The 22,969-nt window shown below is 41.0% G+C and overlaps 1 protein-coding gene and 1 long non-coding RNA gene across 8 annotated transcripts in view; one reads left to right on the top strand and one right to left on the bottom strand.

Annotated features, from left to right (window-relative positions):
• Nucleotides 1-362: 362 nt before the first annotated feature.
• LOC149979373 (uncharacterized) lies at nt 363-17,361 on the bottom strand. The gene is made up of 2 exons (XR_016485264.1): nt 16,946-17,361; nt 363-834 (listed from the first exon to the last, which is right to left on the bottom strand). It is a non-coding gene; the product is annotated as an uncharacterized LOC149979373 (long non-coding RNA).
• LOC110538248 (axin-1) overlaps nt 16,536-22,969 on the top strand; it is a 23,626-nt gene continuing 17,192 nt past the window's right edge. For 2 of the 7 annotated variants that reach the window (XM_090193319.1, XM_090193318.1), the window contains exons 1-2: nt 16,545-16,721; nt 19,874-20,848. In XM_090193319.1, coding sequence (XP_090049445.1) covers nt 19,953-20,848 — 896 coding nt within the window. In that variant the 5' untranslated portion in view covers nt 16,545-16,721; nt 19,874-19,952. Of the gene's footprint in view, nt 16,740-19,873; nt 20,849-22,969 lie in introns of all 7 variants that reach the window. The other 5 variants (XM_090193316.1, XM_021624947.3, XM_021624954.3 and 2 more) reach the window with 4 other exon arrangements.

Genomic DNA, 22,969 nt, shown 5'->3' with positions numbered 1-22,969 from the left:
TAAGCCTATTTCAAGCAAGGCCTACAAAAGGGAGTGAAAATCCACATTGGCAGCTGGAACAAAAGGCAATAGAAAAGAAGAACTGGGGATGTATTAAGTTGTTAAGATTATTCTATGAAAGGAAGCTTGCATCATTCAATTAGATGATTGCAGATTTTTTGTTGTTGATTGCAATCATGTTTTTGATCCTATCACGAAGGAGAGGAAACACAAAACATACTGATGAATGTGCTTTTTAATTCATTGTCATTAGTTTTCATTGTCTGTATTTTAACCTCAAAACCCCATTATTTATCTTGGTTTATCCTAATTCAGTCCAATGATAATGCAAACAAATTAATCACATCAAGTAACAAATGTGAAATTAAGGATTTATTCATGTTTATTAACAAAAATGACAGTGTATGCATTGTATGTATGCTTTGTCCATCCATCTCTGCATCTTAAAACTGTTCGTAGTGAAGCTAGAATGGTGGCAATTACTATATTTACAGTAGTATTGAGTCGATGCCTATTTTGAAAGATCCCTCTACAGCCAACTGTGGTTCTCCAGAGCAGTGTGAGAGGAAGTCAAAGGAACATCTGCAGGTCTCATTCTGTTCCCTCTCAATCTCCATCGGGCGTTATGGCTGTCATTGCCTGTTTATTGAAAGCTTGATCCGCATATTATTCAGTCACAGCCACTGAAATAGTTGGAACAGAACTTGAGCATTTTGAATGGGTACATGAATTAGTGGCATACAGCTGAGAGATCAGAATGTATTTTGTCTTCGTTCCTGCTGATTAGGATGTAGGAGTGATTGTCCAGCATGTCCTCAAAGGAAGTTAGAAACTCTGAAATAAAAAGCAATGAATCAAGTAAGTAGGCGTAAGTGTAAAGTACATGTGCACAGTATTCTAAACTGGGTCGTAAATGCCATACACAAAATAGGAGTTTATGTGTCTGGACTTTTGGCAAAGTGGTATATAGCATGTTGGGTTGGCAAGCATCATGTAACTACAGATCCCATTCTCAATACTCTCCACATTTCTACAGCAATGAATAATGTGTCACATACTGAAGGAAAATAGAGAAATAACTCTGCAGTCAGTAAATTATCCCAAAAAGGAGTGAAATTGCAAAAGAAAGGCATGCTCGTTGTTGCTTCATTACATTTCAGCTGTTATTCTGGGATGTGACCTTTAACATAGTCACTTTCAAACTTGCACATTGGTCGTTTTTTCCCCCCTAACCAATGAGACTTTACTATCTTTAAGCAAACACAGCTCTCAGATGTGCAAATGAGATAAAATGGGTAGGCCCGTGGGAGAGCCCTGAGATTTATTTTGGATTTACAGGAAATGTGTCTGGAAAATGAGAAGCTAAGCAATCTTAAGGAGAGGAGGAGGAGATGAAATTGAAATACCACTTGCTATGCGGAAAGCTCATTTCATGTCAACACGGTCTAAGACAGTGTATGAATCCCCTGCGTGGCCTGGCCCAGGCTCCATTCTTGTGTGATATAACTCACTGGAGGGATCCCTGTAGAAGCATTTTCATCTGCTGTAGGTGAGCAGATGGCTGGGTCACAGACAATGGAGAACATGAAAGACACCTAGAGGCCTGGTTTAGGTTACCTTATCATCTTCGGCAGCTGTGAATTGCAGCACAGGAAATCAAGTGCGCCATAGCCCATTGGTGGCAAATGTTTAAACTGCTGTTAATTCAGATATGAACATTTTGACTTCTGGTCTATGAGACACAAATAAAGATGGAGTATTCCGTTGCGTGTACCTGTTCGTTCTATTCACTTGTAACACGATGGATCTCAGTTCAGTGAATATCTGACTATGGGCTCAATTCAATCAAGCTCACATTGCAGTGGCATAAACATGCTTTTCCACACTAGGTAGTCCCCCCCCCCCCCCCAATTCTATGTCAGGTCTGATTGAATCCCAAGTTTTACTTGGTTTTTACCACTAATGCTAAAAGGCCTCATGTTAAATTATAACTCAATTCATAACACGTACTATGTTGACGGTAAAGCAGTAGGGATGATTAATTGTCCATGAATATTCTCTTGCAATAAAGCAGTATGGTATTTTGCATGCACAGCACAGCAACTTTGTAAACCTTGCACTTTCCACACCGCATGCATACAATATGTTGATAGTGTACCTACAGATAATACATATTACTTGGACCATTACAATGGATTGAAGGAATCATCCATGAGTATAATATAAACATTGCATTATTGTACCCAAAGGTTTGTCTCCTGATAATTCAGAGAGGAAGACAAATTAAAGCATAGCGGAAACCAAGATATATTCCTCTGTATTGCATCACTTTGCATTGTTTCACAATGTACAGAAGAATCATCTACATTTCAGACATAGTTTAACAAAGGCATTCAAAAGGAAATCCTCCCTATGGACAGTACATGTCCCTGTTTTAGGAGCTAACGACCACCATGATGTAATGATGTCAGGTTAATGTGTAACGTAGAGGGTATGATAGGGTTGGGACATTGTATCTGATGTCCTGACCACCTTACTCATGCTATTCTCTAGCTCTGCAACATGCAATGGTAGGATATTTGACCATTTAACTGTTTGTTGATCTCAAAGTGATTCTATTACAAGCACCAAAAGGCTCCATTTTTCCAATTGTACTTATGAGAATAATGTGTAATATTGCTACGTGAAGTTATGTGAATACTTATAAAGGAAGTGACATCATTAGTTACAAGTAGAGACAGTTGGATGGCATGGTGTCAATAAGAAAGCGAGAGCAAGTGCTTGGTTAATGAATGTGTTTTATTTACACTTTGGGATCTATTTTAACAAACTAACCTCTAACATAAATCTAAGCGCACTCAAGTTGTGGGTGTGTCAGAAATAGTTTGGCTATTTTGACAGTGGGAATTATGGGCGCAGGTTGTAGGTGTTACGAGGGCTTGACCACTCACTAGCCAATGAAAAACTGCTCCGAAGCCTTTTGTGGTTGCTTTAAATTGTGTATTTATGGTGTTTGGTGTTCTGTTGTCATGAACTCCGGCAGGAGAAAATGTTCGTCCTATTCGTGAAAGATAGGGCTACTAGTTTATGAAATAGCATAGAGTATAAATAACTCTAGAGTATAAATAACATAGGGTAGTAACACTATAGTAGTCCTAGTTATGACAAATGTTTATGTATCCACATTTTCATATGCCTTTTAAAAAAGGTCATGTCCTTCAACATGGGAATGTTGCATTCAAATTTCGGTAGCCTTTAGCCCAAATTGCATTGCATATTATTTTTCAACTAAATGATAAACGAGATACAAGCAGACTTTTTTAACTACTTGATATTTCTAAATAGGCTTCCTACACATAACTACTTGATGTTTCTAAATAGGCTTCCTACACATAACAACTTGATGTTTCTAAATAGGCTTCCTACACATAACAACTTGATGTTTCTAAATAGGCTTCCTACACATAACAACTTGATGTTTCTAAATAGGCTTCCTACACATAACAACTTGATGTTTCTAAATAGGCTTCCTACACATAACAACTTGATGTTTCTAAATAGGCTTCCTACACATAACAACTTGATGTTTCTAAATAGGCTTCCTACACATAACAACTTGATGTTTCTAAATAGGCTTCCTACACATAACAACTTGATGTTTCTAAATAGGCTTCCTACACATAACAACTTGATGTTTCTAAATAGGCTTCCTACACATAACAACTTGATGTTTCTAAATAGGCTTCCTACACATAACAACTTGATGTTTCTAAATAGGCTTCCTACACATAACAACTTGATGTTTCTAAATAGGCTTCCTACACATAACAACTTGATGTTTCTAAATAGGCTTCCTACACATAACTACTTGATGTTTCTAAATAGGCTTCCTACACATAACTACTTGATGTTTCTAAATAGGCTTCCTACACATAACAACTTGATGTTTCTAAATAGGCTTCCTACACATAACAACTTGATGTTTCTAAATAGGCTTCCTACACATAACAACTTGATGTTTCTAAATAGGCTTCCTACACATAACAACTTGATGTTTCTAAATAGGCTTCCTACACATAACAACTTGATGTTTCTAAATAGGCTTCCTACACATAACAACTTGATGTTTCTAAATAGGCTTACTGACATCTTTCATTCAATGGGCATCGCATGTGTCTAAAGTTTTTTTAAGGGACCTGGAAATAAATATTATCCAAAAACTGCTCCCAAAAGTGATATTTTAATATAACATTGGTGATATGCTATTCTATTGATTTGGATACCGGGTGCCTCCGCAGGCTAATTCCATGCCATAGACAACGCCCTTCTGCTAAGACCAGCTTTTGGTCTGTCCTTAATACCCCCACAGTGCTGCCTGAAATTGGCACTTTAGTGCGTGTTTTTAAGGACACACCTCAAATATTTCCACCCCTCCCACCTCAGCGTAAGCGAGCTGATATAAGACAGGTAAATTACCGACCCTGGCGCAATGGTTTGAAAAGAGCAGAGTGCCTGCTTTAAGAGGTTGAAATTGCACAATATTGTGCATTTGAGAATTGTGCTGGGTTTAATGGCCGCCGAAAATAGAGCCCTACACCTTTACGAGGCTGTCATCGTGACATGGGCTGTGTCACGTACCATTCTGTTCCTGAGCTGGGTTTATGGTCAGGGAGGGCCTTGAAAACTAGTTAATACTACTTGAGACAGAAAGACTGTGACATGGTGTCATGATTTTAAAGGTCAAGGAGAGACCGTTAAACTCCCTAAGTATATGGTAATGGTGGTACGTAAAAATCTCTTGCCACCCCTAACTTGATGTGTACCCCATCTTTATTTTTGTTACTGCACTGTGCTTTCCCTTGCATATCAACTGTGTATTCCAACCAAACCTTGTAATTCAGGTAACAAGATTTGCCATACCTGCAAAGCAAATGTGATTTCGTATAACACAAGGGTTTGTTGGACCTTCACTGTACATTTGCCGCTGAGGAATTGGCATTGTTCAGAAAAGTTAGACTGATGCCGGTTACACTTGTGATTACACACTCAGTGGAGTTTTCCTTATTCAAACTTGTTCTGAGGGCAGGACAGAAGACAGCCCTTACTGTCAATAACACACCCACCCCTCACTAGCTTGTCAGCTGCCTTGTAGAGGGGGCAGGTACTAGCAGCCTGCACCTGTCATGTCATTTGTCAATCAGTCCCAAGGCCAATCAACAGGTAGCTGATAGGCATCTACAGCTGCCAGTCGCAATCCCTACACATCATAGTAGAGGAAAACTGCAGAACACAGCTGTCAAATGATTCTAATAGTTTGCTCTATGGGGGGAACATGATGTCCATACGTTATGTGCCGACATCGATATAATGTCAAATGAACGTGGCCACAAGCCAAATAAAATGTATGTAAGGGTTAACGATTATTCGAAGGCAGCTTCAATGGCTTTATGCAATACTTTATGCAAGACTGACCAGAATTGCAAAAGTAGTTCCTCAATCTGTGTAAATCGTTTCTCTTGCTGGTCAGCTGGTGTTGAGCTGAATTGGTATTCCCTGGACTCCCGGAGCCCTGGGGTTTGTTCGCTGTGGGGGGCCCAGCGATCAGGAAGGCCAGGGAGAGGGCTGTGTGTGCAGCTGCTGATGGCATCTGATGGGAGATCTGCTCTGCCGTTTCCACTCAATTGGGGAACACTGCTACAGACCTTGTGCTATTATTCACCAGGTTATGTTGAAATAGCCCCTTATCTGGATGACAGTGCTACATAGCTGAGAAATATTGAAATAAACACAGTCTTGAGTTAAAAAGGGGTACAGCAGTACGTCTCCTTCAAGGTGCTGTTTCTGGCAGGTTTTAGATATTATTTTAAGATGCTGGTTTATTCTCTAAATAATGGCATAAATTCATTTGATGTTTATGCATTTCTTCAATTTTTGTTTGAGTGAGGTATCAAAACTAAAAGCACAAGTACAATTTTCATTAGCATTTCACATCCTCAGAGCATTGTTGTCAAATTAAAAAATATTTTATATTTGGTGATAATGCAACCCAATGTTTTCTTGTTCCTCTTTTTCAGAACCGAATGGATAAAAAATACATCCTGGTATGGCAAGATTCTCCATGGGCAGGCACCTTCATTTTGCTAGTATTGAGAGAGATGTTGTCTTTACTGGCACCTGATTTATCCAATGAGATTGCAATGGGAGCCCCAGCAAATGGGTGTCAAATTGGAGGAGAGAAATCCATTAAACAATGGAGTGACATTTTACTAAAGGTAAGGCATGTTGCTTTACATAATTAAGAAATATTTTCTTATTTTATTTCAGAACTTGTGGCATCTTTCAATATCGAGCCTATTCATTATGTCTTCAGTCCATGGGCCTGCAGCCTAAGACATGAGCTCTTATTTACAATGAGACACAGATGTCAGGAAGATACAGCATGTCTGTAAGCAGTGCTGCATGTCCTTCTGTCTTCATCATCATCATATAGAATAGCCCATGGGTTAGGTGTGGTCTTTCAAATGGTTTTCTTCACCGAGAGAATAGAGCATTCTATTACTAGCACACCACTCTGCTGCTGTTTCTGTATCTCTTCTGAAAATATTTATTGGAAATGTTACACACACCGCACACTGCTTGCTGTGCAGTCATATGTAGACACTCCATGTAGACACTCCATGTAGACACTCCATGTAGACATTCCATGTAGACACTCTTTGTAGACACTCCATGTAGACACTCCTTGTAGACACTCCTTGTAGACACTCCATGTAGACACTCCATGTAGACACTCCTTGTAGACACTCCATGTAGACACTCCATGTAGACACTCCATGTAGACACTCCATGTAGACACTCCTTGTAGACACTCCATGTAGACACTCCATGTAGACACTCCTTGTAGACACTCCATGTAGACACTCCTTGTAGACACTCCTTGTAGACACTCCATGTAGACACTCCATGTAGACACTCCTTGTAGACACTCCATGTAGACACTCCATGTAGACATTCCATGTAGACACTCCAGAGAATAAATGCTTATACCATGGCAACGTTTGAATACTTGTTTCTGATTGGCTTGAAGGGCATTCTAGAGTGTGCATTAGTTCCCTATGGCGCACGGTAGAATTTTGAAAACAAAAGTGAATTGAAAACATTAATGGCATTGTTGAATTTGATTTTCATAATAGGAAGCTAGGACTGATGGTTTGGTTAGCTAAACTAGGAAGCCTGTTTGGTTACCATCTAGTAGACTTGCTAGCTACTTCAGTGGATGTTAAACACGTTTCTAGCAGCAAATGAACACGTCTAGTGGCAAATGTGTTAAATTAACTTGTTGCTCTATGCGTTCTCTGGAAAATAATGCAACTCCGTGGAAGGTCAGGTCCACTCCGCCAATGTGTCGTTCATTAGTTTCCATAGAATGCATAGCCTCTTATCCCTTACATAATGAATACATGTACACGTGTCATAGAGGAGGCGTGATTAGCACAGGGGCACTGCACTCCAAGTCACTCTATGTTGACAGACAATTCCTCTAGTCAGCCATTCTGTGTCATTTGAGACCTCTGGCATGCTGTGTGCCCTTGTGGCTACAACGGTTGAATAATAGTGCACTTGAATGCAACTGCAAGGGCTTCGTCAGGAAATCTTCACAGAGGCAATTCTCTATAGGAGGAGAGAGAAAGTTCTGACTTGAAGAAATGTATGTCACTGTAGTTTACAACTTGTCCTCATTGTTCATGGCTGGTTCCAGCATGATGGAAATTACATTTGCATGAAAAATCAACAACTTTAATGTCTCACAGAAGGGACAAACAAAATAGAAATGAAACGTTTCATGTGTGTGTGTATAGTACCCGTTGGGGTGAGCGTACATCCTCTAAAAGTGGACTTCTAAATATTGGCATGTTGGAGAAATAAAGATAATAAGAAGTGTTATGGATGTTAAATTAAATGGACATACTTTTTGGGGAGACTGATGCTGCGCATCCCAAATGGCACAGCGGTCTAAGGCACTGCTTCGCAGTGCTAGCTGTGTCACTACAGATCCTTGGCTCGATCCCAGGCTGTGTCGCAGCCGGCCGCCACTGGGAGAACCATGAGGTGGCGCACAATTGGCCCAGCATTGTCTGGGTTAGGCCGGCCGGGTTGTCCTTGTCTCATCGCACTCTAGCGACTCCTGTGGCGGGCCGGGCCCAATGCACGCTGACACGGTCGCCAGCTGTACGGTGTGGCTGGCTTCCGGGTTAAGCGAGCATTGTGTCAAGAAGCAGTGCGGCTTGGCTGGGTTGTGTTTCAGAGGACGCACGGCTCTCAACCTTCGCCTCTCCCGAGTCCGTACGGGAGTTGCAGCGATGGGACAAGACTATAACTACCAACTGGATATCACAAAAAAGGGGTAAAATAATATAACAAAAATAATAATAAAAAATCAACATAACTACAGGCAGCCTGAATAGAATACAAGGCCAGGCACCACCTTTAAAAAAAAAAAATATTTAAACATATACAGCTTTCCTCCAGTGTTAGTTATGAAGACGAGATGTTAATGAAGCAATACAGACCCGTTGAATGTCGACACAAATATAAGAGGTTTTTGTCATTTAAAAAAATCTGAAATATTGTAACAAAATATGCACATGAAACAATATTCAAGACAAACAAATTGTTGATACACTCTTCTCATCTTTCTCTCTATAAAAACAGCACTGCATTGTATGAGAAATCAGAATATATTTTTCAAGAGAATCTTATCTGGAACACAGCATTTTCAAGATATCAACCATCACTTCAGGGCAAGTCTGAAGAACACTTCTCAGAACATAAGCAGTCAAAATGTGATGGATTCACAAGCTTCTGAAGCTAAGATATGATACATCAATGTCCATCCCATCCACAACCGTTATGGATGTTATGGCTATCATTGCGCTGAAAAAGGATACTCATAATGAAATGTAAGAAACCAGTTATAGACCATATGAAACCTTGTTGAAAGTTGGCTTTACGGAGAAAGTTTCAAGATGATCCAATATACGGTGCATATTTTACCAAATTGTTTCCTGGATGGATGTTACATTGCCTGTTCCAGTCACTCCACTATCTTGATAAGATAGTAGAAAATGAAACAAAACTTTGGTCTGTATTGCTTCATTAACGTCTTCATAACTAACACTGGAGGACATCTGTGTGTGGGAAAACAAGCTCTGTGAGTGGGAAAACAAGCTCTGTGAGCTGGAAAACAAGCTCTGTGAGTGGGAAAACAAGCTCTGTGAGTGGGAAAACAAGCTCTGTGAGCGGGAAAACAAGCTCTGTGAGCGGGAAAACAAGCTCTGTGAGTGGGAAAACAAGCTCTGTGAGTGGGAAAACAAGCTCTGTGAGTGGGAAAACAAGCTCTGTGAGTGGGAAAACAAGCTCTGTGAGTGGGAAAACAAGCTCTGTGAGCCCTTTCTGAAAACCTTTTTTTGAGACTTGGTAGCCTACTCTGTAATGGTCCAAATATCCTACATAAACTGGTCAAATAAAGCTTGAACTCCAACATATAGAATAATTATCAACGTGGTTTAATTTGGAAATTACTAACTTTATTTGTACATGCTCAGGTTGACCTTCCCACGGAATCACCCTTATCTTATTTGTATTGCACAGTGGTGTATATTGAAACATACCATGGTGGCATAAAATCTGCACTTCAAAGACAATCCTCAAAAGAATATAACAAGAATTGACCCTTCATACGATTTTTTTTCTCAGTCTTTCGTATTTGTCCATCTTACTTTAAAAAACAATAAAAAAATGTATTGACCTGATAAGAAGAGTCAAAGAAAAAAAGGATGAGGTCACTGAATTCTCAGAAGAAGATGGCTCCAGGCCAATCATATAAAGTGGATAATTTACAGTACATGACACACACCTTACTGTTGTTACATTTTTTTGCCTTTGGAGGTGAAATAGTTTATGAACAAGAAAAGATAACTTGTGAAATACCAGCAAATAGCCTGAGCAAGGTCAAAACACATTTGTTTTTTGTAAGTGCACACAAAAATTCAGACCAATGAGATTTTTTTTTTTCAAAATAATTATTTTTGGTTGACAAATGTGTCATTAATTGAATAGAAATTACAGTTGAAGTCAGAAATGTACATACACCTTAGCCAAATACATTTAAACTCAGTTTCACAGTTCCTGACATTTAAATCAGAGTAAAAGTTCCCTGTCTTAGCTCAGTTAGGATCACCACTTTATTTTAAGAATGTGAAATGTCAGCATAATAATAGAGAATGATTTAGTTCAGCTTTTATTTCTTCCATCACATTCCCAGTGGGTCAGAAGTTCACATACACTCAATTAGTATTTGGTATCATTGCCTTTAAATTGTTTAACTTGGGTCAAATGTTTCAGGTAGCCTTCCACAAGCTTCCCACAATAAGTTGGGTGAATTTTGGCCCATTCCTCCTGACAGAGCTGGTGTAACTGAGTCAGGTTTGTAGGCCTCCTTGCTCGCACACGCTTTTTCAGTTCTGCCCACACATTTTCTATAGGATTGAGGTCAGGGCTTTGTGATGGCCACTCCAATACCTTGACTTTGTTGTCCTTAAGCCATTTTGCAAGTATTCTTGGGGTCATTGTCCATTTGGAAGACCCATTTAACTTCCTGACTGATGTCTTGAGATGTTGCTTCAATATATCCACACAATTTTCCTCCCTCACGATGCCATCTATTTTGTGAAGTGCACCAGTCCCTCCTGCAGCCAAGCACTCCCACAACATGATGCTGCCACCCCCATGCTTCACGGTTGGGGTGGTGTTCTTTGGCTTGCAAGCCTCCCCCTTTTTCCTCCAAACAAGGATGGTCATTATGGCCAAACAGTTCTATTTTTGTTTCATCAGACCAGAGGACATTTCTCCAAAAAGTATGATCTTTGTCCTCATGTGCAGATTCAAACCGTAGTCTGGCTTTTTTTATGGAGGTTTTTGAGCAGTGGCTTCTTCCATGCTGAGCTGCCTTTCAGGTTATGTTGCTATAGGACTTGTTTTACTGTGGCTATAGATACTTTTGTACCTGTTTCCTCCAGCATCTTCACAAGGTCCTTTGCTGTTGTTCTGGGATTGATTTGCACTTTTCACACCAAAGTACATACATCTCTAGGAAACAGAACGCGTCTCCTTCCTGAGCGGTATGACGGCTGTGTGGTCCCATGGTGTTTATACTTGCGTACTATTGCTTGTACAGATGAACGTAGTACCTTTAGGCATTTGGAAATTGCTCCCAAGGATGAACCAGACTTGTGGAGGTCTACAATTTTTTGTGGCTGATTTCTTTTGATTTTCCCATGATGCCAAACAAAGAGGCAGTGAGTTTGAACGTAGGTTTGAAATACAGTGGGGCAAAAAAGTATTTAGTCAGCCACCAATTGTGCAAGTTCTCCCACTTAAAAAGATGAGATATGATGAAAATTACAGGCCTAGGTACACTTCAACTATGACAGACAAAATGTGATTATTTTTTCTCTCCAGAAAATCACATTATAGGATTTTTAATGTATTTATTTGCAAATGATGGTGGAAAATAAGTATTTGGTCAATAACAAAAGTTTATCTCAATAATTTGTTATATACCCTTTGTTGGCAATGACAGAGGTCAAACATTTTCTGTAAGTCTTCACAAGGTTTTCACACACTGTTGCTGGTATTTTGGCCCATTCCTCCATGCAGATCTCCTCTAGAGCAGTGATGTTTTGGGGCTGTTGCTGGGCAACACAGACTTTCAACTCCCTCCAAAGATTTTCTATGGGGTTGAGATCTGGAGACTGGCTTGGCCACTCCAGGACCTTGAAATGCTTCTCACGAAGCCACTCCTTCATTGCCCGGGCAGTGTGTTTGGGATCATTGTCATGCTGAAAGACCCAGCCACGTTTCATCTTGCCCTTGCTGATGGAAGGAGGTTTTCACTCAAAATCTCACGATACATGGCCCCATTCATTCTTTCCTTTATACGGATCAGTCGTCCTGGTCCCTTTGCAGAAAAACAGCCCCAAAGCATGATGTTTCCACCCCCATGCTTCACAGTAGGTATGGTGTTCTTTGGATGCAACTCAGCATTCTTTGTCCTCCAAACACGACGAGTTGAGTTTTTACCAAAAAGTTATATTTTGGTTTCATCTGACCATATGACATTCTCCCAATCTTCTTCTGGATCATCCAAATTCTCTCTAGCAAATTTCAGACGGGCCTGGACATGTACTGGCTTAATTAGGGGGACACGTCTGGCACTGCAGGATTTAAGTCCCTGGCGGTGTAGTGTGTTACTGATGGTAGGCTTTGTTACTTTGGTCCCAGCTCTCTGCAGGTCATTCACTAGGTCCCGCCGTGTGGTTCTGGGATTTTTGCTCACCGTTCTTGTGATCATTTTGACCCCACGGGGTGAGATCTTGCGTGGAGCCCCAGATCGAGGGAGATTATCAGTGGTCTTGTATGTCTTCCATTTCCTAATAATTGCTCCCACAGTTGATTTCTTCAAACCAAGCTGCTTACCTATTGTAGATTCAGTCTTCCCAGCCTGGTGTAGGTCTACAATTTTGTTTCTGGTATCCTTTGACAGCTATTTGGTCTTGGCCATAGTGGAGTTTGGAGTGTGACTGTTTGAGGTTGTGGACAGGTGTCTTTTATACTGATACAGTGCCTTGCGAAAGTATTCGGCCCCCTTGAACTTTGCAACCTTTTGCCACATTTCAGGCTTCAAACATAAAGATATAAAACTGTATTTTTTTGTGAAGAATCAACAACAAGTGGGACACAATCATGAAGTGGAACGACATTTATTGGATATTTCAAACTTTTTTAACAAATCAAAAACTGAAAAATTGGGCGTGCAAAATTATTCAGCCCCTTTACTTTCAGTGCAGCAAACTCTCTCCAGAAGTTCAGTGAGGCCCATGATCACTCTGGATGAACTGCAGAGATCTACAGCTGAGGTGGGAGACTCTGTCCATAGGACAACAATCAGTCGTATATTGCACAAATCTGGCCTTTATGGAAGAGTGGCAAGAAGAAAGCCATTTCTTAAAGATATCCATAAAAAGTGTTGTTTAAAGTTTGCCACAAGCCACCTGGGAGACACACCAAACATGTGGAAGAAGGTGCTCTGGTCAGATGAAACCAAAATTGAACTTTTTGGCAACAATGCAAAACGTTGTGTTTGGCGTAAAAGCAACACAGCTCATCACACTGAACACACCATCCCCACTGTCAAACATGGTGGTGGCAGCATCATGGTTTGGGCCTGCTTTTCTTCAGCAGGGACAGGGAAGATGGTTAAAATTGATGGGAAGATGGATGGAGCCAAATACAGGACCATTCTGGAAGAACCTGATGGAGTCTGCCAAAGACCTGAGACTGGGACGGAGATTTGTCTTCCAACAAGACAATGATTCAAAACATAATGCAAAATCTACAATGGAATGGTTCAAAAATAAACATATCCAGGTGTTAGAATGGCCAAGTCAAAGTCCAGACCTGAATCCAATCGAGAATCTGTGGAAAGAACTGAAAACTGCTGTTCACAAATGCTCTCCATCCGACCTCACTGAGCTCGAGCTGTTTTGCAAGGAGGAATGGGAAAAAATTTCAGTCTCTCGATGTGCAAAACTGATAGAGACATACCCCAAGCGACTTACAGCTGTAATCGCAGCAAAAGGTGGCGCTACAAAGTATTAACTTAAGGGGGCTGAATAATTTTGCACGCCCAATTTTTCAGTTTTTGATTTGTTAAAAAGGTTTTAAATATCCAATAAATGTCGTTCCACTTCATGATTGTGTCCCACTTGTTGTTGATTCTTCACAAAAAAAATACAGTTTTATATCTTTATGTTTGAAGCCTGAAATGTGGCAAAAGGTCGCAAAGTTCAAGGGGGCCGAGTACTTTCGCAAGGCACTGTAACAAGTTCAAACAGGTGCCATTAATACAGGTAACGAGTGGAGGACAGAGGAGCCTCTTAAAGAAGAAGTTACAGGTCTGTGAGAGCCAGAAATCTTGTGTGTTTGTAGGTGACCAAATACTTATTTTCCACCATAATTTGCAAATAAATTCATTAAATATCCTACAATGTGATTTTCTGGATTTCTTTTTCTCATTTTGTCTGTCATAGTTGAAGTGTACCTATGATGAAAATTACAGGCCTCTCTCATCTTTTTAAGTGGGGGAACTTGCACAATTGGTGGCTGACTAAATACTTTTTTGCCCCATTGTACATGTACACCTCCAATTGACTCAAATGATGTCAATTAGCCTATCAGAAGCTTCTAAAGCCATGACATTATTTTCTGGAATTTTCCAAGTTGTTTAAAGGCACAGTCAATTTAGTGTATGTAAACTTCTGACACACTGGAATAAAAAATAATGAAATGAAAATAATCTGTATGTAAACAATTGTTGGAAAAATTACTTGTGTCATGCACAAAGTAGATGTCCTAACCGACTTGCCAAAACTATAGTTTGTTAAAAAAAAATTTGTGGAGTGGTTGAAAAACAAGTTTTAATGACTCCAACCTAAGTGTATGTAAACTTCCGACTTCAACTGTACATTTCCCTCCACGTGGGCCAGCCCACTACCAATTAGAGTTCTAGCCAATGAGCGCTAGCCCCTCGCATTGAGTCACAGCTAGGCAGAGGCATGCCCAGCATTATCCAATGAGATTGCAGTGCAGGCCCAAATGCTCAGTGGACACAAGAGAGAGAGAGAGAGAGAGAGAGAGAGAGAGAGAGAGAGAGAGAGAGAGAGAGAGAGAGAGAGAGAGAGAGAGAGAGAGAGAGAGAGAGAGAGAGAGAGAGAGAGAGAGAGAGAGAGAGAGAGAGAGAGAGTCCCTGGCAGCGTAGTGTGTGTGAGAGAGAGAGAGAGAGTCCCTGGCGGCGTAGTGTGTGAGAGAGAGAGAGAGAGAGAGAGAGAGAGAGAGAGAGAGAAATGACTTTGTTCACATATCTGCACATATGTTGCGTAGTACACAATTTTCAGGGACCACTTTTGGCTATTGAGTGATACTTTCAGAACTACTGGCTAAAAAGTATACAAAAGTACACGGATAATCTCTTTAATAAAATGTGCCTTGAAGCACATACAGTTAGTTATATCTAACCTCGACCAGGTTACAACAACACTGGGTGTAACTTAGTATACAGCAAGATGTTGTTTACTCTGATCATTTTACACAACACCAGGACCTCCAATTCTTGAAGGGCTGCACATATGCTAGATTTGTGTTGGCTCATTCAGTTCAGGTGTAAACCCCCCCTAAAATATAATGTAGTTGAAAAATATGTACAGTCATTCTCTGTACTTTTTGAATGATCTAATCTAATCAAACAATCAAGACCAGTAAAAGCTTTCTGCATTCCAATGGCCTTTGATCTCAGTACTATAAAGCCTTGAGATTACAGACCTGATTGTTTGCAGGTGTGTGCAGCTAGTTTGCAGGTCTAGATCAACACACAACATGTGAATACACAGTCAAAACACATATTGCCCTTGCAAATATACATTCCAGTAATAATAAATGTTCATTCTTACTCCCTTGTGCATTTCTTAAAGGGGGCAAAAGATTCAAATAGCAAGTTGAAAGGCACATGCATGATATTTTGTCTAAGCATTTCTCTCCTTTGGTCAGGTGGAGGAATACAATCACAGGCATACCTTTGATCTTTATCTCTTTACAAGCTGTGAGAAGGGAGCTAGAAGAGTTAAAGAGTAACATCATACCACCCTGCATTTCTCTTTGGTAAACTCCGGCAGAGCTGATAGAATTAAATGATAAGATACAATAATTCATTGCCTGTTGTAATGTAGTGGACGTATGGTGATAATAAACCTCTCTCTGGCTCTCTTCTTGTGTGACCTTCAAGGTAGATAAGCTGCACTCCACGTTCATATTCCCTGTGTGTTGATATTGATGTTTCACGGACATTTTCAAAGTGAGCTAACCACAGTACAGTGGCAGCAGGCAAACACAATAACTCCATTCTTCATTATTCTGTGCCAGCCGTATACATAAAAGAACAGGGGGAAAGGACAACCACATGAAATTATTACTTGCCTTTTTGAATCTATATTCTCAAAAACAGTTCCTTGGCAACAGTTCTTGTGAAAATATTGTAAATAGCATTTGTATAGAGACAGGTGGTCGACTGTCTCTTATTGCCACATCATCTGCTTTTACATGCGGCATTGCTCCTCTCCGTACAAATGTTATGTTTATCTCTGTAAGAATATCGCTTATACATTTTTTCATTTGACCCTTTTCTGCCAAAGGATTTCCAAATAACGGTATAGATGTAACGTTATCATTCTAGGCTTTTGATTTGTTTAGAAGGTTTGATCCGGTTGTCTTCGTTATTATCAATACATGTGCTAAAAAATATATATATCGTCGCCTGGGTAGAGAAAGCTACAATATAGAATATTTGAAGAGAATGCACATCATCCCTCTCTCTCTAGTTCAGCCCCCCCCCCCCCTTTCCAGTTCTTCTACACGGCGGCAGTATGTTTTTTGAACGCTCGTGGCGCTGTACATCTTCTGAACCACCACACAGACAGGAGTGAGAGACAGCCATGGAGAGGTGGAGAACGGACTGTTTTCTTTGTTATTTTTAAACTCTTGCTATTCGCATCTATGACACGATTCACAGTGAGCTGTACAAGCAAAAATTCCCGATGCACTCGAAAACGGCAAGTAGGTTTTCACAGGTGAAGTATAGAGCACTTTTTTTTCAGCTCATGGTTTGGGATTGCGGTAGCCGGAGATGATATGTGCCATCGCTTTGCTGTGTGTGTGCGCGCTAGTCAATTCCGAGATCGAGTGTTCTATCTCTGCTGCGTCTTTTATCGATTCTGAAAAATGGTGGGGTGTTGGTCGTGAACAACTCTGAACATTCATTACCTAAGATACTTACAGTTTAGTAGGCAAATAGTGTTGCAAAGTTGTGTACTAGTCGGTCGGCTGCGGAAGGGCCTGGCTGTGTGTACGGAGTTTGTTTCTGCCTCCCCTCCCCCATCCGTTCTGCTGCTGTGCTGCTCATACTCAGAGGCCAAGACATGAATGCATAGAATGTGGGGCTCACTTCAAAGCATTAGGGATGGTAGGGAATGGGTGTAGTAATACAGTTATAGTAGCGACAGATTACGCTCTTTGGAAATGTTCGTGCATATTACGAAACTGAAGACCGCAACACAGTATTTGTGAATGTGCGCATGATAATACTTGCCCGATCTACGTGTTCACAGTTGTAATCATATCACAGCCTGTTCTTGATAATGTGATCTTGCTATTTTGGTAAATGTGTTACTACGTAGGCTACATTGTGGTTTAATACAATTCCAGCATCAATATTGTTACTTTTTTTTGTTCCAGTATAACGTCAGCTTCCTACATGTTTGTTACGTTGTTGCTGGAAGGCTATGTTGCTAAGTTAATTGATTCCAACAGTGTTGTTTTGGTATTGTCCACAGTGAAAGTTGTGAATTCATTGCAGGCTTCGTTTTTCATTCTCACCTAAGCTTTCCCCCCTGATTTTTAAATTGAGCCGTTTAATTAAAGCAGTAAAGAGGGGAACTTAGATTTATGGTTTGATATTGACATGATAAATTGCATATAATGTTGATGATTGTACAAATCATTCTGAGTAGTTGGCTGAACTAATGCCCAGTGGTCAAAGCAGTTGTCATTAGCTAACGTCCACACCTACAGTGCCAATAAAGATCCAATTCTTATTTACAATGAGACCTCGGGTAGCAGGCGCAGCCCGTACAACACACACATAGGTTAAACAATATCATAGATACAACAGTCAAAAGTACACACAATGCCCAGCCAGTAAGATATTGAGTAATGTGCCGCATTTAATTAAGAGGTAGTGGGAAAACACACGCAGTTATCAGTTAAAATCTCAGACAGTTTGTTTTTAAATGTACCAGTTGGCTCAAAAGAGCATAGTTTGTGTGTTTTTTTAAGCATGGTCCAGTCTCTAGCAGCAGGTAATTGAAAAGCATTTTCACCAAAGATACTGAGTGTCTTGGGGATTGCCAGGTTTATGTAATTGCTGGATCTCAGGTTGGTGTTGGTGGTGCGGAGTCTTAGTAGCGAGCTGAGATAAAGGGAGGCCTTGCCGAGGAGGGATTTGTATATGAATGTGAGCCAGTGGGTTTTATGTCATACATGTAGGGATGGCCAGTTAATGAATAAGTCACAGTGATGAAGTTGGAATGGGGCACTAGTGACAAAGCTTATGGCAGAGTGGTAAAGTATGTCCATTTTATTGAGGGTGGACTTTGGGGCCATATTGTAGATGACATCACCATAATCCAGGATGGGAGTATTGTCATTTGGACCATGGTGTGTTTAGCACTGTGTGTGAATTAAGATTTGTTCTGGTAGAGGAAGTCTATTCTGGACTTGACCTTTGCTTGAAGATTATTGATGTGCGTGTGGAATGATAGTGCCAGATACCCAGGTATTTGTATGAGCTGACATTCTAGGTCAATTGGTGTCTAGATAGACGATGACTTTCTAAAGATATTGAGAATCTTGAAATGTAACATTTAAAGAGAAGTACTACTCCTGCTACTAGAATTGAGCGTATCACATTTTTGTGTAGATTCATCATCACTGTCAATGTGAAAAGGAGAAATTGAGGATAGTTAGTGGTTCATTGCACTGTGATGTGTAAAAGACCCTGTCTGTCCACTCCATAGTTCCCGGACAGCCACAGGGGAGGGCCACTTCCTCCAGGTCTCAGCAGGGACTGAAAATATTTGACTCAAGGTCGTCCTCTGATATGATCAGTCGGAGTGCCTGCCTGGCTGCATTCACCACACACAGCAGCCATGGTCACAGTCATGGCAGATTGGGCTCTGCCTGCACCCCACAGTTCCTCTTTTAACCTCCAGAACGCTCTGCCCTTGTCGCTCTATTTCATGCTCAGGGTCGGCTCCTGTAGTACACTGCTCGGATCTGTGTCTGTCATCAGTGGTCTCAAGTGAAGTTTTTGTTCTCTGTGTCCTTTACAGGACACATGTCAAACATGCAAGTATTTTCAACAGTGAAGAGGGGTCGATGTGCACATCTGTCTCTACTTACAGGGGGGGAAACAAAATAAGAACCCTGACAGTATTAAAGAATGGGAGGAAGAGGAACCCTACTACTGGGTGTCCATAACCCTTTTCCGTTCAGTTATTTTCAGCCAATCATTTGAAGTCAGAAATACATTCAATATGATTGTCACGAAGCAGTTAGGCTATCTATATCTGAAATAGTGTTCTTTATTTTCGCTACCTCTGTATTTTATAGAATAGATTTCATTCACACTAACATATAGCCTAGCTGCAGTTCAGAAATCCAACAATAAAAATATGTTCTAGAATCTTCTGATGTTAAGGTATTGCTGTGGGGAATCATTAATGGAACGTGCTAATCTGTGTGAACATATGACACACAGATCACTTTTTTTCGTGTGCATCGATTTCTTCAATGCCCTTTGCTTTAGGGGATATTGAATTGTATTTCTTAGTAGTCAAAATATTTTTTCAACCTTTAAATGGGTGCTATCGATGTGAGCAATGAAATCATTTATTTAATCTCTGTTTTGGCAGGATTTCTTTTTGAAATATTAGACTTGTGTGAATTCTAAGCTTAGACATAGATATGCAGTCTGCTTTTATTTTCTCAGTATTGAATGGATTTCCAATTTGTCTCAAACGTTTGTTGTTTTTTACTAAGTTGTCAAAATGAGATAATAAACGTCTGAGTTGTTGCCTGTGAATACGTTTACATTTTATGTGTTTAAAGTTTCCACTCATTATATATTTTTGTATTTTTCTTACAGGAGAAATTCTTTCACGGTGGCATAAGTAGAGGGGTGGATCTGATCGTTCTGCACTGTGGGCTGTACTGGGGCGGGGTGTATGGACGCTGTGAACATGAGCGTGGGCGACAAGGTGGGGGGTTGCCTGGTGGATCTGGGGGGCAGCTTCACTGAGGATGCCCCCAGACCCCCGGTCCCTGGGGAGGAGGGAGAGCTGGTGTCCAGCGATGGACGGCCCTACAGCCACGGTTTCTATTCCTTCAAGAGCGAGAGCCTCAAGAACGAGGCCTCCACGGCCACGCCCAGACGACCTGACCTGGACCTGGGCTATGAGCCGGAGGGCAGTGCCTCCCCCACGCCGCCCTACCTTAAGTGGGCAGAGTCCCTGCACTCTCTCCTGGACGACCAGGATGGTATCCACCTGTTCAGGACGTTCCTCAAGCAGGAGGAATGTGCCGACATGTTGGACTTCTGGTTCGCCTGCACTGGCTTCCGGAAGCTCGAGGCCAGTGAGGGCCAGGGCGAGGAGAAGAAGCTGAAACTGGCGAAAGCCATTTATAAAAAGTATATCCTGGACAACAATGGAATAGTCTCGAGACAGATCAAACCAGCCACCAAGAGCTTCATCAAGGACTGTGTGATGAGGCTGCACATTGACCCGGCCATGTTTGACCAGGCTCAGACTGAGATTCAGACTATGATGGAGGAGAACACCTACCCTCTGTTCCTCAAGTCAGATATCTACTTGGAATACACCAGGACTGGGGGGGAGAGCCCTAAGCTCTACAGTGACCAGAGCTCTGTCTCTGGGGGTGGGAAGGTTTTACCAGGGTATTTGCCCACGCTGAACGAGGACGAGGAGTGGCGATGTGACCATGAGTTGGAGGAGCAGCAGGAGAGTGATCCCAGCAACCGGCTCACTCAGAAGCTGCTTCAGGAGACAGCTTCCCAACGCGTCACCAGCACCAAGAGATTCCAGGACAGTCACGAGTACAGGTAAATCCTCTCCTGACATCCTCTCTCTCTCTCCAGTCTCTATAACTATCTAGCTTCTCTGTGCAAGTGCTGAATTACAAATAAACTTGTCCTCCCCCCCTCTGTGCGAGTTGCTGCCTGAAGTTGGAGATGAAAAGTGGCTCTGAGTTTAGCACAGCGGACAGCTTAAGATGAGAGGAATGCAGTGTAGGCAGAGGCCTTTAAGTACCTGTGATGGTGAGGCGGTGGCAGGGGTCGAAGGGAGAGCATTTGCTGGTTGTTAGAAGGTGGAGGCAGACGCTCTTTGTGTTCCCCACACAGGTTTCCTGTGAATGGCAGGCTTTTCTAGTGGAAGAAAGGTTCTCTCAGAGAAAAGCTCAACATGATTTCTCTTTTGACTGTGGAAAATGGAGAAGTCTTGTTTAACTGCAGCAGAAAGTCAAAGGAAGTATTCCCTGTCTAAGGAAATGAACCTGGCACACAAAAAAAGGAAGCACTCCCCATATTTCTCTTCTGGATGACTAAAATAGGATTGTAAAAGTACAGTCTTGTTTATCTGTCTTCCATTCTTTAATTAATAGTAATATGACGCGTGTGTTATATTTGACAGAAATCTTTGTGTCACAGCCTTGTGTCATTTCATTTGCGCAGAATGGGATTGTGCGATGTGACTGACTACCGTACTTAAAACTCTAATCCTCGCCCTGTTGGAACAGAAACAGCGCATCTGGGCTTTTTAGTCCACTATGCAAAGGATTAGGCCTACAAATGTTCCTGCCAAAATCTGTGAATTAAATATCAATCTTTTTTTTTAAAGACATATTCGCACATCTCTGAATTTGTTCCGTATTTGTCACTAAGCAAAGCTGCTATCATCACCAGTTGTGAGAAGAATATGTGGAGGGATTTTGCGGATTTATTTAGCCTTGCTCTGAAATATGTAAGAACACAGCATTTTTACTTTTCAGATGTGCTTAAGGATACTGTATTGACTGTTGGCATTGTCTGGTGCAGAGATTGAAGATTGCAGAATTCTATCCCTAGAAGTTGACCCACTTTTCCATCAACAGTCTTAGACAAACCTTGACATATGCAGAAGATGCAGTAGCACCTTAGTGTGCAGAGGATGTGTTGAAGAGTTGTGGTTGCAGGGCTGAGGGACTTGAAATCAGTCTTTTCAATTAGCCTGACTAAATGGTAACGTTTCCAAGTGTTTGTTCCAGTTTAGGACTAGTTTTGTGATTTTGAAAATAGGTCTACTCAGAAATAGCACATTGTTTAGGCTAAGGAATATTGTTTTGTCTGACTTTAGTCTATTTAGATGCTCTGAACGGAGTTTTTAGTATAGTTACAGTGTATAGGCATATATGTTGCCTTTTCTCATTTACAACTGGCCTATAAATGTGCCAGAATGAAAGACTAGGATATTTTAAAACCACAAACACTCCCCACTCCACCCTACTTCTGATTGTGTATTCTATGGCCCCTGGATATGATTGGCTTTAATTAGTGAGAGCAGTGCATTTTTAAGGTTGTTTTCAAATGACTATTTCATTAGGTCTAGTATTTGGCGGAAATTACAAAAAGATTATACCCTCCATTTTTAAATAGCCTTTTAGCATCACCCTTCGGGTTTTTGTGCAACTAAATTTTGCACCAGTCAGATGTCTCTTAATGTGTGAAGACTAGAGTCCGGGGAATTAAAAGGGAGAAAAACATTTTTTTTCTTTCTCAGTTGTGTAGTAATGCACAAAAAAAGTGTTGCGTGATATTTTTACGTTGTTCTCAGACAAGCAGGTGATGGCCTCAGCCAGTCACTGTTCTTGTAGAGCCAAAGCTCTCTGGATATGTTTACATGCTATGAGGAGCATGAATACACATTTTATATGAAACTGTTCATTCTGAAAGACTCGTTCAATTCACACCTGACTCAGGTTCCCTGCGGAACATTTCTCCTGGTGCCCCTCCTCTCTCCAGGTCTCCCTCGGAAAGTAGCTTAGATGGTTCATCTCAATGACAATTTCTGGTTTGAACAGGTTAGATATATAGCCTCCATTCTTATATAACACTATCATCTTCAGAGTAATTGTAGAGAGAATGTAATGAGTAACTAAGCTGCTAACAGGTCTGATTCCTTCACCT

The sequence above is a fragment of the Oncorhynchus mykiss genome, chromosome 12, assembly GCF_057628025.1.
Source record: "Oncorhynchus mykiss isolate SJ-2025 chromosome 12, ASM5762802v1, whole genome shotgun sequence".
NCBI classification, from domain to species: domain Eukaryota; kingdom Metazoa; phylum Chordata; class Actinopteri; order Salmoniformes; family Salmonidae; genus Oncorhynchus; species Oncorhynchus mykiss.
The sequence above is the reverse complement of the archived record's forward strand: the minus strand, read 5'-3'. Positions and strand labels throughout refer to the sequence as shown.